The sequence below is a fragment of the Callorhinus ursinus genome, unplaced genomic scaffold, assembly GCF_003265705.2.
Source record: "Callorhinus ursinus isolate GAN/ISIS: 27379988/994484 unplaced genomic scaffold, GSC_fseal_2.0 scaffold18, whole genome shotgun sequence".
Taxonomy (NCBI): Eukaryota; Metazoa; Chordata; class Mammalia; order Carnivora; family Otariidae; genus Callorhinus; species Callorhinus ursinus.
In genome coordinates, this window is record NW_027397080.1 from 23,479,036 (window position 1) to 23,495,204 (window position 16,169).

Genomic DNA, 16,169 nt, shown 5'->3' on the forward strand with positions numbered 1-16,169 from the left:
CCATCCATCCATCCATCCATCCATCCATCCATCTCTTTATGAAGCTCTTTCTCTTACCTCCTCTCTAACCATTGAGCAAATATTTACTTAACACTTATTATTTGCCCAGCTCTCTCGTAGGTTCTGTAAGAAGGTACAGAGGATATCCACATTGGTGAGTGAAGAATTAGTTCCAACACACCTGTATGTATGTCTGCTATGGGGAATGTCCAGTGCATCCCACAGAGCCCAGGTAGTAATGAGGGCAAGGTCCTTCTGCCTTCTCTGGACCCTGAGCCAGCTCATGGATGAGGCAAAGCAATATCCCTTACTCAAAAGCAAAGCAGCTTTTGCAGTTGAGCCAAGGGGGTCCATGCAGAAGGAGGAGCCAGGACCTTGATATGCAGGGAGCTGAGACATTTAGTCTTGAAGTTCTGGCCATCCAGAGGAGGGAGATGAGAGTCTGAGGGTGTGTACTTGTGTGTATGCGTGAACAGTGGAAACAAAAATCTCTGTGTAGTAATGGGCACTAACATGAATGTTCACATATAATCAATGTTCACACATGTACATGTGGATAGATGCGGGTGAGCTGTGCATACCTGTGTGAGTAGAACGTGGGGATGCCTGTGCATGCACAGGTAAGTGTGTACAGGTGAGTTGCCCCTAAGCCAGGTACCCGTGTGTGTGTGTGTGTGTGTGTGTGTGTGTGTGTGTGTGTGTGTACAGGTGTGACTGCTAGGCCTGCGTGTGCATGTATTCTGTCTTGATTGTATGAACTGCACCTGCCTGAGGCTACAGCAGAAATCAGCCCTGACCAAGTGATTTGGCTGGCATGTGACCAAGGCCTCTTGAGGTAGAGATGCCTCCTCCCAAGCTGGAATCCGTGGCTGTGGCCAATTCAACCCCTGGGGCCTCTCAGATCCAGAGGTGAGAAGAAATGTAATGAACGCTACCTTGGAATCACGAGGCCTGGCCCAATACTCTCCCTGTCACCTGCCCACCGAGGGACCCTGTGGGTAGAGCCAGGAGGTGTGGGCACAGCCAGTGGGCAAGGCTCACGGGGGTGAGATGGTCAGTACCAGGAATTGAGGCCATATTCCCTAGGGTTTCAAATCCTGCACGCGCCAACTTTTACTGTGTGATTTAGGCCACACCAGCTCACTTATACAAGCCTCAGTTTCCTTGTCTGTAGAGTGGGGATGCTGATAGCACCTAGGTCAATGAATTATGGGGATGAGGTGAGCAAATGCAGATGAAGAGGTTAGTCAGCACTGCGCCTGGTACCCGGTGAGCTCAATGGCCTTGGGCTCTCGTACGATTGGGATTCAGTGAGCAGATGTGACCTTTGATGGAGGCAGGAAGGAAAGGAACAGCAAATGGAGCAACTCAAGAGTCTCACCTATGTCCTGTTCATGCAGCTTTGGGCAAATCACGTTGCTTCTCGAGACCCATTTCCTTGTCTGTAAAATGGGTAGAACAAATCCCAGCCTCCTCAAGGGCTCTTATGAGGATCAAATGAGATGATACGCTTTAAGATGCTGGGCATAGAGGGCTCAGCAATTGCACCTAGATTCGCAAAGGATATGCAAATGTCCTGGGGCTTTAGGAGTGCCTGGCTGGGCCCCATGTTCCTCAGCTTCCCAGGCTCTAGGGCCGGAGCTGAACCCCTGAGTGCTGTCCCTGAGGTCACCCAGCCTCCAGACTCCCAGCTGGTAGCACAGAGGTGGTGGTGGCCAGCCTTGCCCTGCCTTGGGGCTGCCCCTCGCTCCGGGTGGAAGCGTGAGAAGCTCTAATCTCCGGCCTCAGGGGGAGCCTGCAACTCAGGCATCTCATCTCTGCTACTTGGAGCAGGTCTTATCTGAGTCCCGGGCGACCTCAACCTCGACCTCACCTCGAGGAAGCTAATCTACAGAGTAGCAGTAGAAAGAGAGGGGGATCCTGGTCTAAGCCCTTCCATGCACTATCTCAGTTCCATGACCCCATTTTACAGGGGATGCAGCTGAGACCCTGCCCTAAGACACTGTGTAACTTGAAAGGTCACATGGCTCTCAGGTTGTGGAGCCAGGATTCAAGGCCAGGCGGTTTGATGCCAACTCCTAACCACCCCCATGCCCTTCACCCACAGCCTCCTAGAGAATAACCCCTGGTGTGTGCACAGCACTTCAGAGGCTAGGAGACACTCTACACCCCAAATCCTGCATTGGCCCCATTTTTCTCCTCCAGGAAATGTAAGTGACTTGTCCAAGGGCACTTGGCCAAGCCAGGTGACCTTTCCTGACTCACCGAAGGCTCTGCCTACTCCCCCTGATTCTACCTCATGCCCGACTCTGTGCCCACCTCTGCAGCGCTCCCTGGGGATGGATTGGAAAGGTCTGGCTCCAAACAGCAATCAGAACGACAAAGCCTGATCCCCTGCCTGTTGTGTGCTCCCTGTGGGCTGGGTGGACACAATCTCATTTCACTTCTTACCAATCCCAACAATCTCAACAATGGTACAGCTGTTCCCATTTTACAAAGGTGGAAACTGAGGCACAGCAAGATTGTGCTGCTTGTGCCTGTGGTCACTCCATGTCGTCCTTTTTAGCCTCTCCTGGCTGCCAGTGCGGGCTGAGTGCACAGTAGGACCCACGCCCTGTCAAGGTGGGCAAGGAGACACCAAGAAGCCCAACTTTACTGATGAGCAGCCAACTTCAAGGGCACCCCTTGTGTCGCAGAGCCTGCCTCTCCCTGGGGTCGAGCCAGGGGCTGGCGAGGGCAGGGCTGTGACATATCTCATTACGGCCTCTGTCAATGGCCCTCCCTGTCCCTCTGTCTCTCTGTGTCCCCTCTCCTCTGCCTTGTGCCCGCGCCTGGGCTCTAAATGTCTCAAATTAGATTAATCGGGAGTTGGCAGGAGATGCCAACCAGTAAACAAATCTCAGCCGTCAGCGCCTCGTCAGCCCGCGGCCCCAGAGGAGGACCCTTCTAGACACAAATTCTTATTAGACTTGTCAGATCTATTAAAATTCTTTTCACACTTCTGCGTTCTATCAGCCCCATCATTAGTACGGCCCTGGCCTCTGGGAACACCAGGGCCATATTAATCTGCCATGTGCCCCATCCCTGCCCCCTGCCCCCACCCCCTTCAGGGACAGGAAGACAGACAGATGGACAGATGATGGCCAGGAACAGAAGAGAAGGTGCGGAGGTGTCCCTGGGAAGACAAGGGGCCCGGGAAGAGGAGTGGACTCTCTTGCTAGGGAGTCTGGCCACGGGCACACTCCTGGCCACGGGCACACTCCACGCCCGCCCACAAGGGAGCCTCTCTGAGGGCTGTAGGCATGGCTGTGTTCACATGGATACGGGCTCTCGGGCAAATAGCCTTTCTGGGATCCACTTCCTCGTCTGTCCAGGAGGAATAACCACATACACCACACAGGGCTGCCATGAGTGCCAGACGCACAGTAGATGCTCAATAAACCTCGAAGCCATGTGTACAGACACACACTAGTGAACCCTCAGAAATAAACTGGTGTGTGTGCAGCTCTTCACACGTAGGTGCCTGTGAAGTCACGGACGGGAATCCACACAAAGGTGGGCCAAGGTGTGTATTGTTACTGAGTGTCTTACACGAGTTTGTGGTCTGGCCAAAAGAGAACCAGGTTGGAAGTTAGGGGACCCAGGGTCCACCATTCACCTATTGTGGCCTTGGGAAAGTCTCTAGAGCCTTAGCTCTTGCATCTGTAAGCTGAGGAAAAATAAAATCTACTTTGGGTGGGGTTTTGAGGATGGCATGAAATGAGGAACAGGCAATTTGCCACATGCCTGGGCTAGACTCATGCACGGGACAGAAGGGAGCAGGTGATGGGTGGACCTAGGCACGCACAGGGGCTGTCTGGGATGTGCACTCTTGCACATGGACTGGGAGCTCAGTCATAGGTGTCTTCAGTGTCCCATGAACATGGGGCAGGTGGTCAGCGGCAACATGACGTGTCCCTGTCCCTGACTGTCCTGGAATGTCAAAGGTGAGGAAGACAGCACAATGGAAAAACTCTGGGTGTCTAATCCCTGGACTCCCATTTCCCAGATGGCAAAACTGAGTCTCAGAGGCAGGGTGACCTGGCGGCAGAATCAGTGGTAGTGGGGCCAGCTCTCCCTTGGGCCCCTCCCAGCCGAAGCCTGGAGCCTTTGTGGGGGTGGGGTAGGGTCTGCCCCGGGATTCCCTCTGGATAGGGCTGGAGAATATGGCTCAGGAGGAGCTCTGAGCCACCCCTGGAGGAGCCAGGGGAACAGGGCTGGAGCTAGAGGGGGAGAGGAGGGGGAACGGAAAGGAGGGAGGGAGGGGGAGGGGAAATGGCTCTGAAGAGCTTCTCCCCTAGCGAAGGAGGAACAAACACTCCTTTCTCGCCTCCTGGGCCCTTTCCCTTTTGATCCCCCCTCCCTTGCAGCCCCCATGCTGACTTTGGGGTTAATTTTATTTCCGACTTGGGCAGGCACCCCTGGAGCAGGGCGCGGGGGCTCCGGGTGTGACTAACGCCCGCCCCAGGCCGGGGCTGCTGCCTCCGCGGAGCTGCTCTCAACTCTTTATCAAGAGCATGTGTGTCCCGCTCGCTCTGCCCGGTAACGGGGGCTGGGGCCGGGGATTGCCCTGGGCCCCTCTGGAAACACTCGCGTGCACATGTGCGAGCCCAGCTCTCAACCCGACCTGCACACACGTGCTCTACCCCCTCACACACTTGCTCCTCCCGTGGCAACTCCACGCAGTTACACGCACAGGCAACACCATGTGTCCACGGCCCGACGCACAGCTAAACACAGGTACATGCAGCCTCGCCTATGTGCGCACCGTAGCTCCCACGCACCCAGATTTACGCACCGCATGTGTAGCGTGCATGCCCGTACAGAACATCTATGCACCCACAGACACATACAAACTTTTGTGCACGCCGGAATGCACATGTATACACATAGAGCCACGCATATCTGCACACTCTTACACACATCTGCACACACGCATACGTTTGTTACACATGCCCACAGAGTGACATCTGCCAATCACGTGTCACACATGCAGGCACACACGGAGCCAGCCAGCCACATGTACACACCTGAATGTACACTGAAACACACATGTGTATGTGTGACAGACTCATATACTCACGGGACCAAACGTGAGCACTTGTGTGTTCACATACAGACTCACGTGCGTATCACATGGCCACAACAGGCTCATTTAAACTCAGCTATGTGAATAGCCAGGTGTACACATACGTGTACCACTCAGATTCACACATACAAACACACACCTACACACAAGGATGCACACGCAAACACGTGTGCTGAACGACACAATATACACAGACACACGAATCATACGTATCCGTGACACACGTATTCTCACACACGCACGCACACACACACACCAAACACACACATCCATGGGGTGGGGGCCGTGAACACAGCTCAGAGGTGGAGGGTGGCACAGCTGGCCCTCATTTAGCTGTGGAGGCCAAGGCCGAGCGAGCAGGAGCGGCTGGTGTGGGGGCAGGAAGCAGAGGTCAGTGAGGCTGGGCTGGGCGGGGAGGGGGGAGGCGGAGGGGGGCAGAGGACGCCCTCGGGCTGGGACCTCAGCCTCGCCCCGCACGCCCTTCTGATTAGTTTGACACCAGCAGGTGAGGCCTTTGCCAGGAGGGGGGCAGGAGGGGAGCCCGGTGACCTCGGCTCTCGGTGCCTCATGGCCTGCCCTGACGCTGCCCCATCTGGCAGCCGGAGGCTGTGGCCGGGCCTGCCTTTTGCAGCCTCTGGTCCGAGGGTCAGCTTCCCCCCTCCACCCCACCCCTGCATCTAAGCAAGGTGCCAGGGGGATGGGCGCTGGGGAGGGCCCAAGAGACCAGCTCAAAGTTTGGAGCAAACAGGGCTGAGGACGGTTGGGGCTGGGATACAGGACAGAGATGAAAATCCAGCTGTCGCCCACACCCAGGGGGCAGAAAGGGGCAGGGTCTCTAGCACCACACCATCCAACATGGCGGCCGCCAGCCACACGTGGCCACTGAGCCCCTGAAACGTGGCCACGCCGCCGAGAAACCGGATTTTACATTTTAATTTAATTTTATCTAATTTAAATGTGAAAACTGAAATTCGACTTAGCTTAGTGGTTGGGAAACTTTACAGTATATTTGGAACAACTTGGGTGTGTAAATCCACTTCTCAGTTGTAATTTTATGAAATTTAAATACAGATCGAGTAGTTCCAATGAAAACTTAGTGTCTGAATTAAAACGGGCTGGATTTCAAAGACACCGCATGAAAAAAGAAATGCAAAATAGCTCACTCATAACTCTGTATGGATGACATGTCAAAATGATCATCATTTCAGATATACCGGGTCAAACAAAATACATTAGTGAAAATCATTCCACTTGTTTCTTCTTACATTTTAAGCTGTGGCTACTAGGACATTTTAAACGCCATTCTTGGCTCCTGGTACGGTTCTCTGGGACAGCACTGCTCTAAGGCCACAGTAGGGGGAGTGCAGGGGCCGGGCTCAGTATCAGCTTAGGACAACAGTCCATTCTTGCCGGGCCTCGATTTTCTTATCTGTGAAATGGGCACCCCCCCACCCCAACACCGCCTCGCAGCGCTCTACAAATAAGCAGACGGTCCTCGGAGTGGGGCAGGGAGGGGGAGGGGGACGCCTGGGGCGCCAGGCACTCACTCTGGCTGTATTGGCCGTACTGGTAGCCAGCCACGGGGTCCACGCTGTAGCCGGTGGTGCTGTAGGTGGGCGGGCAGTAGGACTGGGAGGTGGGCAGGCTGTCTCCTGGCTTGATGGAGTCGGCCCGCTGGCTGCAGCTGGCCGAGATGGAGGTGGCCGAGTCCAGCCCGCCGTGCAGCGGGGAGATGGAGAAGTCGGCCTGAGGCTGCGGCGGTACAGCGCTGGGGTTGCTCAGAATGCTCATCACCTGCGGGGGAGAGATGGTCAGTGCGGCCCGAGCAGCGGGTGTGGGGGGCTTGGAGGACGGGCCCCACAGACACGGTGTGTGGGGGGACAGTGCCAGGCTGGCCCCAAACAGGCCTTGGCTGGGGTTGCTCCCTTGAGATCCCTGCACAGCCCCAAGAGCCTCAGTTTACCTGGTTTGCTTGCCCTTATGGGTAAGACGGCTAGTGGTTTCTCCTGGTTAGGTCCTGACCCATGGACTCACCCCTTGCAGAGAGCTCCAGGGGGCAGGGCAGGGCCTCATTCCCCTCTTGGATATCCCCAGGCCTGGTTCTAAGGGACATCTGGTGTGTCTGATGAATGAATGAATGCATGAACGAACGAACTAGTTGATGATGTCTCTCCCATCAGACAGGGGCTCCTCCAGGACAGGAAGCCGAGCCTCCCCTGTCAGACTCGGATGCCCCCATCTTCCAACACAGAGTTAGAACAGGACTCTGGATCTAGTCTGGCTTCACCCCTGGTCCTGTGGTACGCCTGCTCTGCTCTTGACTTTGAGATCCTGCTTCTACAATGCCAACATCCATGGCCAACGCTTTCAAAGAGCCTCGCGGGTACCCCTCCTTGACTCTGGTAGCTCTCAGATGTCTGTGATCATCACCCCTTCCCTGCTTGGCTGGGACAGCAAACAGGAACTCACCACCAGTGCTGGCGACCCCAGACTGGCAGGGTGAGGCTCATCTCTAGATACTCAGCTTAAAGAACCTGGCGTTTGTTCACTGATGTGTTCACTTATTCATTCAACAAACATGCATTGATGGGGACTGCAGCCCCAGGCCTCAGGCAGGGCCCTGGCTCTTCAGAGGAGGAAGAACCATGGTCCCTGCCCTCGGCAGGGGGGATGTCTGCATCAGGAGGGGGAGGAAACCAGGAGAAGACCATCAAGATATGAAGTGGTGAGGGGCATGACAGAGGCCGCTCAGGGGGGCTGTGGGAAGGGAACTCAGCCAGTCTGGTGGTCCAGGCAGGCTTCTGGAGGAGGTGACACCTGCTGTCCAGCTCTCCAGGACAGAGAGTGGGGAAAGGTGGTGCAGGCAGCAGGTGTCTCTCCGTGTGGGAGCACTGGCGTCCCGGCCAGTCCCGGGAGACAATGGAGAGGCAGGCCGTTGTGCAGCCGACCTGCAGGGCCCAGGACCCTGGTGACCTCTTGGTGATGCCACACCCCCTGTGGGAGGGAGGCTTCGGTGCCAGGTGGGAAGCCGAGCTGCTAACCTGCCCAGCAGCAAGCTGAAGAAGCAGGCTGTGGTCCGTGCTGGGCACACGGCTGTGTTCGCTGATTTCCCCACTTGCCTCTCGGGAGAAGGCAGACTAGGGGCACTGCTAGAAGCAATCTTGCTGCCGACTGGATACCTTCTGGAAACTTCTACCTTCTCCTCTGTGACTTGTCCCTACCATAGGCACGGAGGCAGGGCGGGGGTGGAGGGCATGGATGTGGAATCCTCAGCCCAGGGACAGCCCCTGGGCTTCTCCACTTACAGCTTCAGATGTGCCTTAGCACCTGTGACTGCCCACAGTCTTGAGGAAGAGACATGACGACTGTCCCTAACTCAGAGGGTGGCTGGGGGGATGAGGTGGGGTCTGCATACAGAGGGCTTTACGCCTGGCCAGCGCTCCCGGGAGCAGGGCCCCAGCTCCCCGAGGGCTCCTCTTCCCTTCCCCCTTCCTTTCCTTCATCTTGGCATGAACTCACATGGCTCGCCCAATCCAGAGCCCTACAGAGGTGCATGAGGCTGAGCCGTGATGCCCCTTCCTCAGATGAAGGAACAGAGGCCTTCAAAAGGCTGTGTCTTCTCCAGACGTCACCGCAAGTCTGTGGGGAGCAGCTCGGGGTCCAGAGGCCTGAGCCCACTCGCCTGATAGGGTCAGGACTGACTCTCAAGGATGAGTTTGGGCATCTGAGCCCTTCAGAGGTCCTCAGTCCAGGGGCCAGCAGCAGCCTGTACTCTGGGCAGCCACTGGCTGGGGGTGATTGAGGTTGGGGCCCCTCGTGGCTGGGGCATGAGCACAACCTCTCCCTGACCCTCCCCTGGATGCTCCCAACAGAATCCCCTCACTCTGGGGTCACCCTCCTGGGTCCTTGCACTCCCTCTCCCCCCAGAGCCAGAGTCAAGGGCACTGGGCCTGGGGGGCTGGTCTTTGCCTCCACTGCAGCTAGTAGGGCTTAGGTGGGACTTGACAGTGTATCAGCCCTGTCCACAAGGCAAAGACCCGAGGGGATGGGTGTGTGAGAAGGGGAGAGTCTGGGCAGGTGTCCGGCTACTCTGGGCAGTGGCCTGACCTGTGGAATCTCCTACATGGGAGGGTCCATGTAGGGGTACAGGGGTGGTGGCAAGAGGGACCCCATGAAGGGGGTGTTGTGTGAGGACGCCTGATACCGTTGGGCAGTGTTTGTTGCTTTCTGACTGTGGAGATGGGTTCTCCAGGGCCGAGGAAATTTGGTGTATGTTTGGGTGGGATCTTAGGGGGAACTAAGGAATCTAGCACTTGCCAGGGGGTTAGGGGACCTGATTCTCTTCCATGTTGCCTGTCAGGTGCCCAATCTAGACTCCACTTTCCATCTAAATTAAGAAAATCACCGGGGCGCCTGGGTGGCTCAGTCGTTAAGCATCTGCCTCCAGTTCAGGTCATGGTCCCAGGGTCCTGGGATCGAGCCCCGCATCGGGCTCCCTGCTCCACGGGAAGCCTGCTTCTCCCTCTCCCACTCCCCCTGCTTGTGTTCCCTCTCTCGCTGTGTCTCTCTCTGTCAAATAAATAAATAAAATCTCTTAAAAAAAAATCACCGCCAATCCCACCCCCCCGCACCATATAAACATTAATCCTATTCTCCCCTCGAAGGAGGCCTGGACTCCAAGAATAGACTCAGAGGCTTAGGGAAAACACACAGGCCCCATGTCCCTTCTTTCAGGAGGATAATTATGGGCACGGGGAGACTCTTGGGAGGGTCTGTCAGCTCCGGTGAGACCCCAGTTTAATCCTTCCCTCCTGCACACGGCCAAGACGCCAAGCTCAGAAGAGACAATGGAATGGGAGGGGAGGGGTTCGGGAGAGGAGGAGCATGTTTTGGGATGGGCTGGGAGCTATGTACAGACAGTACTCATCCTGCAGGACAGGGAACTGCCACAAATCTGACCACAGCACTCAAGAATTATCAGTGGCGGGGCACTTGGTGGCTCAGTCATTAAGCATCTGCCTTTGGCTCGGGTCATGATCCCAAGGTCCTTCTCTCTCTCCCTGTTGCTCCCCCAGCTTCTGCTCTCTCCTCTCTGGCTCTCATTCTCGCTCTCAAATAAATAAATAAAATCTTAAAAAAAAAAAAAAAGAATTATCAGTGGCTCCTCATTACCTCCCTGATAAACAGGACAAAATCTTCTAGTGATCAGACCGCTACCTACCTGTGCCAACCCCTCCCCTTCTTCCTGTCTTACACTTTGTGTCCCAGCTAGACCGCATGATATGGTGTTTCCCAAAGACATCTGTCATTCGTTCATTTATTCATTCAACAAACATTTCATAGAGTGCTACCAGGGCCAGGCTGCAGAGAGGGCTGGCCCATGAGCTCTTTGAGGGCAGGACAGGACTGGGTCTCACCTACCCTCGCTGCCCCCGCACCGAAATTGTGCCTGCTACATACTATGAGCCCAGAAAAACCCGGCTGAATTCATGGATATCACTTAACAGATCTTAAGTGAGCACCTATTATGTGCCAGACACTGAGCTGAGCATGGAGGACGCAGCAGTGAGCACCAGCCCTCCGTGCCCTCCTGGAGCCAGCTTCTCATGAAGGAGGCTGACAATAAACCAACAAATACATAATATAGTTTCTGATACCGGGAAGTGTTTATAGAGGATAAACGAAGGGGACAAGCACAGTAGTCAGGCAAGAGCTCCCCAAGAGGTGATATCCAGCAAGACCCAAAAAAGCCAGCTATGGGAGGATGTAGCAGAAGAGCTTTGCGGGCAGAGGAGTCAGCAAGTGCAAAGGCCCTGGGGTGGGAACACACCCAGCAGGTTTTAGAAATAGCAAGAAGGTCAATGTGGAGAGTGAAAATCCTGAGAGCTGCAAGGCTTCCTAGAGTTTGTCAGAAGGGGCTTGTGTGGTGCCCAGTGGCTCGGGAGTTCTCAGAATCAGCTCAGGCCTGGGGAGATTTTCCTGTAATGGGATTTGTTCAATGGGATTTGCCCTGGAACATCAAATCAAATCCACATCTGGGATAGGTGTGAATGGGGATGCGAGGAGGCTGCTTACTCTCTCTCAGAGTCCCTGGTGGCCTGTGGATCAAAAGGGCTGCCATTTCATCCAACCCCCTGTCTCCAGGCATAGCAGTTTCCAAGCAAATGGGACAGGACCCAATTGAAGAGACGTGGGCGCATTGACTCCTTGAGCAAACAGGCTATTATTACCTAGATTATGCAGACGGGGAAACTGAGGCTCAGAGAAGAGGAAAGGCACACCCGAGATCACACAGCCTGGAAGCGGCAGGGTTGGGATTTGAACCTGCGTCTCCCTGACCGGGAGCTGGGCTGCTTCTCACCAGGCTGTGCCAGAGACTGTGGGGAGAGAGGCCCTTGACAACTCTGTGGTGGGGAGTGCTGTGGACCTAAGTGGCCCTCCGCGGCTGCCGGTTGGCCCCTGGGCCCCTGGGAGTCCCTCTTCGCCCGCAGAAGCAGGAAGCTTTGCCCAGGGTTAGGGGCTCAGCCGAAGTCTGGGGCCTGCAAACTTTTGAACTTGAGGAAGTCCCAGTCTGATGCGGTAATTCACCCCCCTCAAGAATGCTAAGGCCTCTCCCCCGGTGGGTTTTACTTTTTTCCTGGTGACCTTGCTTTCGCTAATGTATTACTTCTTGGTACGTTACCGTTACTAACTCAAAATCAATACCGACCTCCACATCTGTAAGGTTTTATCTGAAGGCAAATCTCCGGGCTGTCCATCAGGCTGAGTGACAGCCATCCCTTCCTCGGCCCCCACCCGCCGCGGCCCCCGCCCGCCCCCAGTCCCTTCCTCTCCCTCTGCTCTAAATCAGTCCCAGCCTCCACCAGACTAAATCAATAAGGGGCGGCCTCATCCCCCTTCCGCCGCTGGGGAGAGGCTTGCAGGTTTGGAGGGTGGGGGCTGCGGGAGCCCCGTGCCAGCCCTCCTTCCACATCCTCCGCTCGCCACCCCCTCCCCGAGATGTGGTGGCGAGCTCCCCTCCTTTAAAAGAAGGGGATGGGAAAAATGTAATTAATTCCCTCCGCTCCTGAGCTGGCCCCAGGGCCTGGGACCGAGGAGGCTGAGCGGTGGGATCTGCACCCTCTGTGATAACCGAGCGCGCTTCGGGAGTGAGGCTGCAATTAGAAGGGGATCGCCATCACTGGGGCTCCGTGGCACGGTGCGGGGTGGGTGTTTGGGAGCCGCAGGGGAACAGAGAGGAGACAAGGCGGGGCAGGGATCACGCCTGGAGAGTTCAGGACAGTGGGACCCAGAGATGGGACCAGGGCTGGAAGGAGGCCAAGGGCCACCTGGACCCATGGGCAGGTCAGGGAGCCCCACCTCCGCAGCCAGAGGGGATCCCGAGGCCCCAGAGGGACTCAGCCTTTCCGTGCTCTCAGGGGCTTCCCTGTGGCGCCATGGGCCAGAGTATCAGCACTAGCATCCGGGCTCAGCCGCGGCTGAGCTGTGACTCTCCACAATTTCTTTAACCTTCTGTGCCTCAGCTTTCTCATCTGTATAACGGGCACGGCAAGAATTGTAGCTACCTGTAGGGGCGTTTTAAGAAATAACTGAGTAAATGCACCTTGCACGCTTAAGGCAGTGCCGGGCACGCGGTCTGTTCTCAGCACAGGCCCACTCTCCCCCTCCACTTTCACCTGGATGAGGAGGCCCCTGGCCTGAGCTTGAAATCATTGCTGGAAGGCGGACTCCAGGAACTCCTCCCGGACCTGACTGTGTCTTTCTCATCTCTTCTTCCCCAGGGGCCTGGTGCACAGTGGGAGCTTTCTGAGTGGAGAGGCCCTGCCCGCACACAGAAGGGCACGGGGCCCTGATGGCCAATCTGCCAAGTCTCCAGCAGAAACTGAGGCCCAAAGGGGGCAGTGACTTCCACTCCAGGAGAGTCACCACAAATGGTCACTAATGGCACACCACGCCGGGCTTACTGCCACTCCCTCGGGCCCTCCGCCTGGGGGTGGGCTCCAGAAGGACCTGCTGGTGTGGCTCACTGAGCACCTTCATCTCCGCCTCCAGCCCTGGGCCCCCAGCTCACTAGCTTGTTCTCCTGACTTCCACAAGAACTGAGGGAGGGGGCAGGTTTGGGGGGCAGCCTAGCTCACCACGTGCCCTGGTCCCCAAGGGCCTGGGGTCCCTCCTTGTGTGCAGATCGAGTTCACGGGGGCAGGCTGAGGGCTGGGGTGTCGTGTCTGCCCCACTGGGCTCTGTCTGCTCGGTTACTGCCTCCCCACCTTGGCTGCCCACTGGAATCAACCGGGGAAGTCTTTTAAAATGACGACGCCAGGGGGACGCCTGGGTGGCTCAGTTGGTTAAGCGTCTGCCTTCGGCTCAGGTCGTGATCCCGGGCTCCTGGGATCAAGCCCTGAGAGTCGGGCTCCCTGCTCAGCGGGGAGTCTGCTTCTCCCTCTCCCTCTGCCCCTCTCCCAGCTCATGCTCTCTCTCTCTCTCTCTCAAGTAGATAAATAAAATCTAAAAAATAAATCAAATGCAGATGTCAGGCTCTCACACCCTGTAGATGCTGAGTAGTTGGTCCGAGGGTCTGGGCATCAGGAGCGTTCCCAGCCTGCTGCCCCAGGTGATTCTAATGTGCAGCCAAGTTTGTGAAACACTGCTTCCAAATCAAATCATTGTTATTCTTGCTACACACGCATAATAACGACCGCAAGTCCTCATCCACACGGATGAAGACACGGGCGCGCACACAAAACACACTGACACTCACACCGGTTGCACACGGCATTATGCAGACACGCCAGCACGAACACACGAAAAAGTGCGTGTATGCACACAGCTAGGCCAAAGCCCATCCCATGCCTCACAGACCCACACTCGGGCAAACACGCACACACATTCACACACACCTCAACCTCACAACTCCACAATCGTCAGCTCACTGATGCAAGCCGACGAGCCACCGTTCACCCTGCTCCAGCCCCCAGCGGACACCCAGACACACATCACACAAACACACCTCCAGCCCGTCCCACCGCCTGTCCCCAGCTCCACACTGGGATTAGTGCAAGCGAGAAATCACCCACCCAGGCAGCCAAGCACCCGCCCCATTCCCCCTCTCTCCTGCTCCCGGCTTGCTAAGAGGATCGGGCCCCCTCCCCTCTCCCTGCCCCCTGTGGACAGCGGTAATGGGCTTCGGGTGCTGACTTTGAGCTTCCAAACAAGATTTCCTGCAGGTCTCCCCGTCTCCGCCCCCCTTCGCCTTCCATCTCTCTGCTTATGGCCCTCACCCTCCCTCCACCGTCCACACCTCAACCAGGACAGCTGGTGCCCCGCCTGGCCAGCAAGCTTGCCTGCCCCCGTCCACCCACCCCCAGACCCCAGCCCCTCTCCTGCGTCACCACCAGCCTTCCGTGAATGCTTTTCTAAGCCTGGCTACTGCCATTCTCTTGCCCAGCACAGCACCTTACAGTTTCCAAAGCACTTCCCTTCAAGCCTCAAACCTTTCCAGATGAGGGACAGGCTTAGGGGCTCGCCCAGAGTCACCTAGGGAATGAGTGGTCTCAGTGGGGCAAGAACCCTCGACCTCTGACTTCTAGTCCAATACTCTTGTTCTGCACCTGACGGTGGTCTTCGTTTACCATAGACAGCTCTCATTCTTAAGTCCGTGCGTGTGTGCGTGTGCGTGTGTGCGTGTGAATACGGTGTGGGTGCACGTGGGAGTATCACGTGTGGGAATATTGCTCCCTAGCCCCAAACTCCTTTGGGTTAACTCTCCCTTCCATGTAAGAGTCCAACATAGCTGACCCGAAAAGACTCAGGAGACAGGCAGGCTCTGTTTGATTGCAGAGGGAGGCAGGGAGGGGAATCTCTGCAGAGAAAGGCTTCAGCCTAGGCTCTGTTAAGAACTCCCAGAGTGTGGAGGAAGATGCAGGAAGGCTAAGCTGGAAAACAGTGGGAAGTCTTGGGCTTGGGCCTCACCCAGAGGATGCTATCAGCCTTACTGTGGCCCTACCCATTGACCCTGATCCTGACCCTGACCCAGGAGGTCTATCCTATTCCCAGTGCCTGGCACATAGCAGGTGTCCAACTGATACTGGTTGAGTGAGTGAATGAATGAATGAATGAATTTATCTGTCATCCCCAGCGCAGGGCCTGGCATAGACTTGCATGAATGAAAAGAAAAAATGGAGGGGTCTTGTGGCACATTCACATGGTCCCTCAACTCCATGGATTTCAGAGCCTCCTCCCCACCCTGGGGGTCCTTGAGGCTTAGCTAAAGACTAGAAGTGGGGGGGGGGATGGACAGAATGACTCCCACTCATTGTCTAAGAAGTTAAAGACTCTCTCTCTCTCTCTCTCTCACACACACACACACACACAGACACACACACACACACACACATTTCCAATGTTTGCTCTATGAGATGTCAATCTCCAAAATCTGGAAACATCTAGAAATATCTGGAAGCACTGGAGGGGGGCTGGCTTTGGCGTCCACTCCCTGGGTGGTGCCTGGGTCAGGTGTCCATGCCAGGATGAGTCCAAGGACTCCTGGCTCCTGGCAGGGGCTGGAGCTAGTGGGGTACGGTGGGATTTGGGGACCATCTCTGATGGCACGATAATGGTGGAGGGGGATTTGAGCGACTGCTGTGAGCGGCGGCGGCGGCAGTGGCGGGGCTGCAGAAGGAAGGGGCCGATCGCTGGGAAAGATATGACTATTTAAAGATAATGATTGCATAAATTTAATTAGCACACTTTCACGCGGCAAATGGCCGTTTTGTAATTAATGTATCTGGCCTTACTAAGCATGAAAGATTCCATCTCCTCCCCCTCCCCTCCTGCTCCCCCTCCTCCGCGGCCCTAATGAAAGACAGAGAGCAAGTGACAGAAACAGTTTGTCAGTGGCTCCAGGTGTCAGGGGCCTAATTGGCTGAGCTGAGGGGAGGGGGGTGGGAGGGCTGAGAGGGGGGGCCGTGGGGGGGGCCTCCTGGACTCCGGGCACAGGTTGGGAAAGGAGGAGGTGGGGAAGGCCCAGGCTCTCGCCCCCCTG

The 16,169-nt window shown here is 56.1% G+C and overlaps 1 protein-coding gene across 4 annotated transcripts in view; it reads right to left on the reverse strand.

Moving 5' to 3' along the window:
* PAX7 (paired box 7) overlaps window positions 1-16,169 on the reverse strand; it is a 93,944-nt gene that overhangs the window by 300 nt on the left and 77,475 nt on the right. For 2 of the 4 annotated variants that reach the window (XM_025856902.1, XM_025856901.1), the window contains exon 8: window positions 6,676-6,922. In XM_025856902.1, the coding sequence (XP_025712687.1) occupies window positions 6,676-6,922 (247 nt within the window). Of the gene's footprint in view, window positions 1-6,553; window positions 6,923-16,169 lie in introns of those variants that run through there. The other 2 variants (XM_025856900.1, XM_025856898.1) reach the window with 1 other exon arrangement.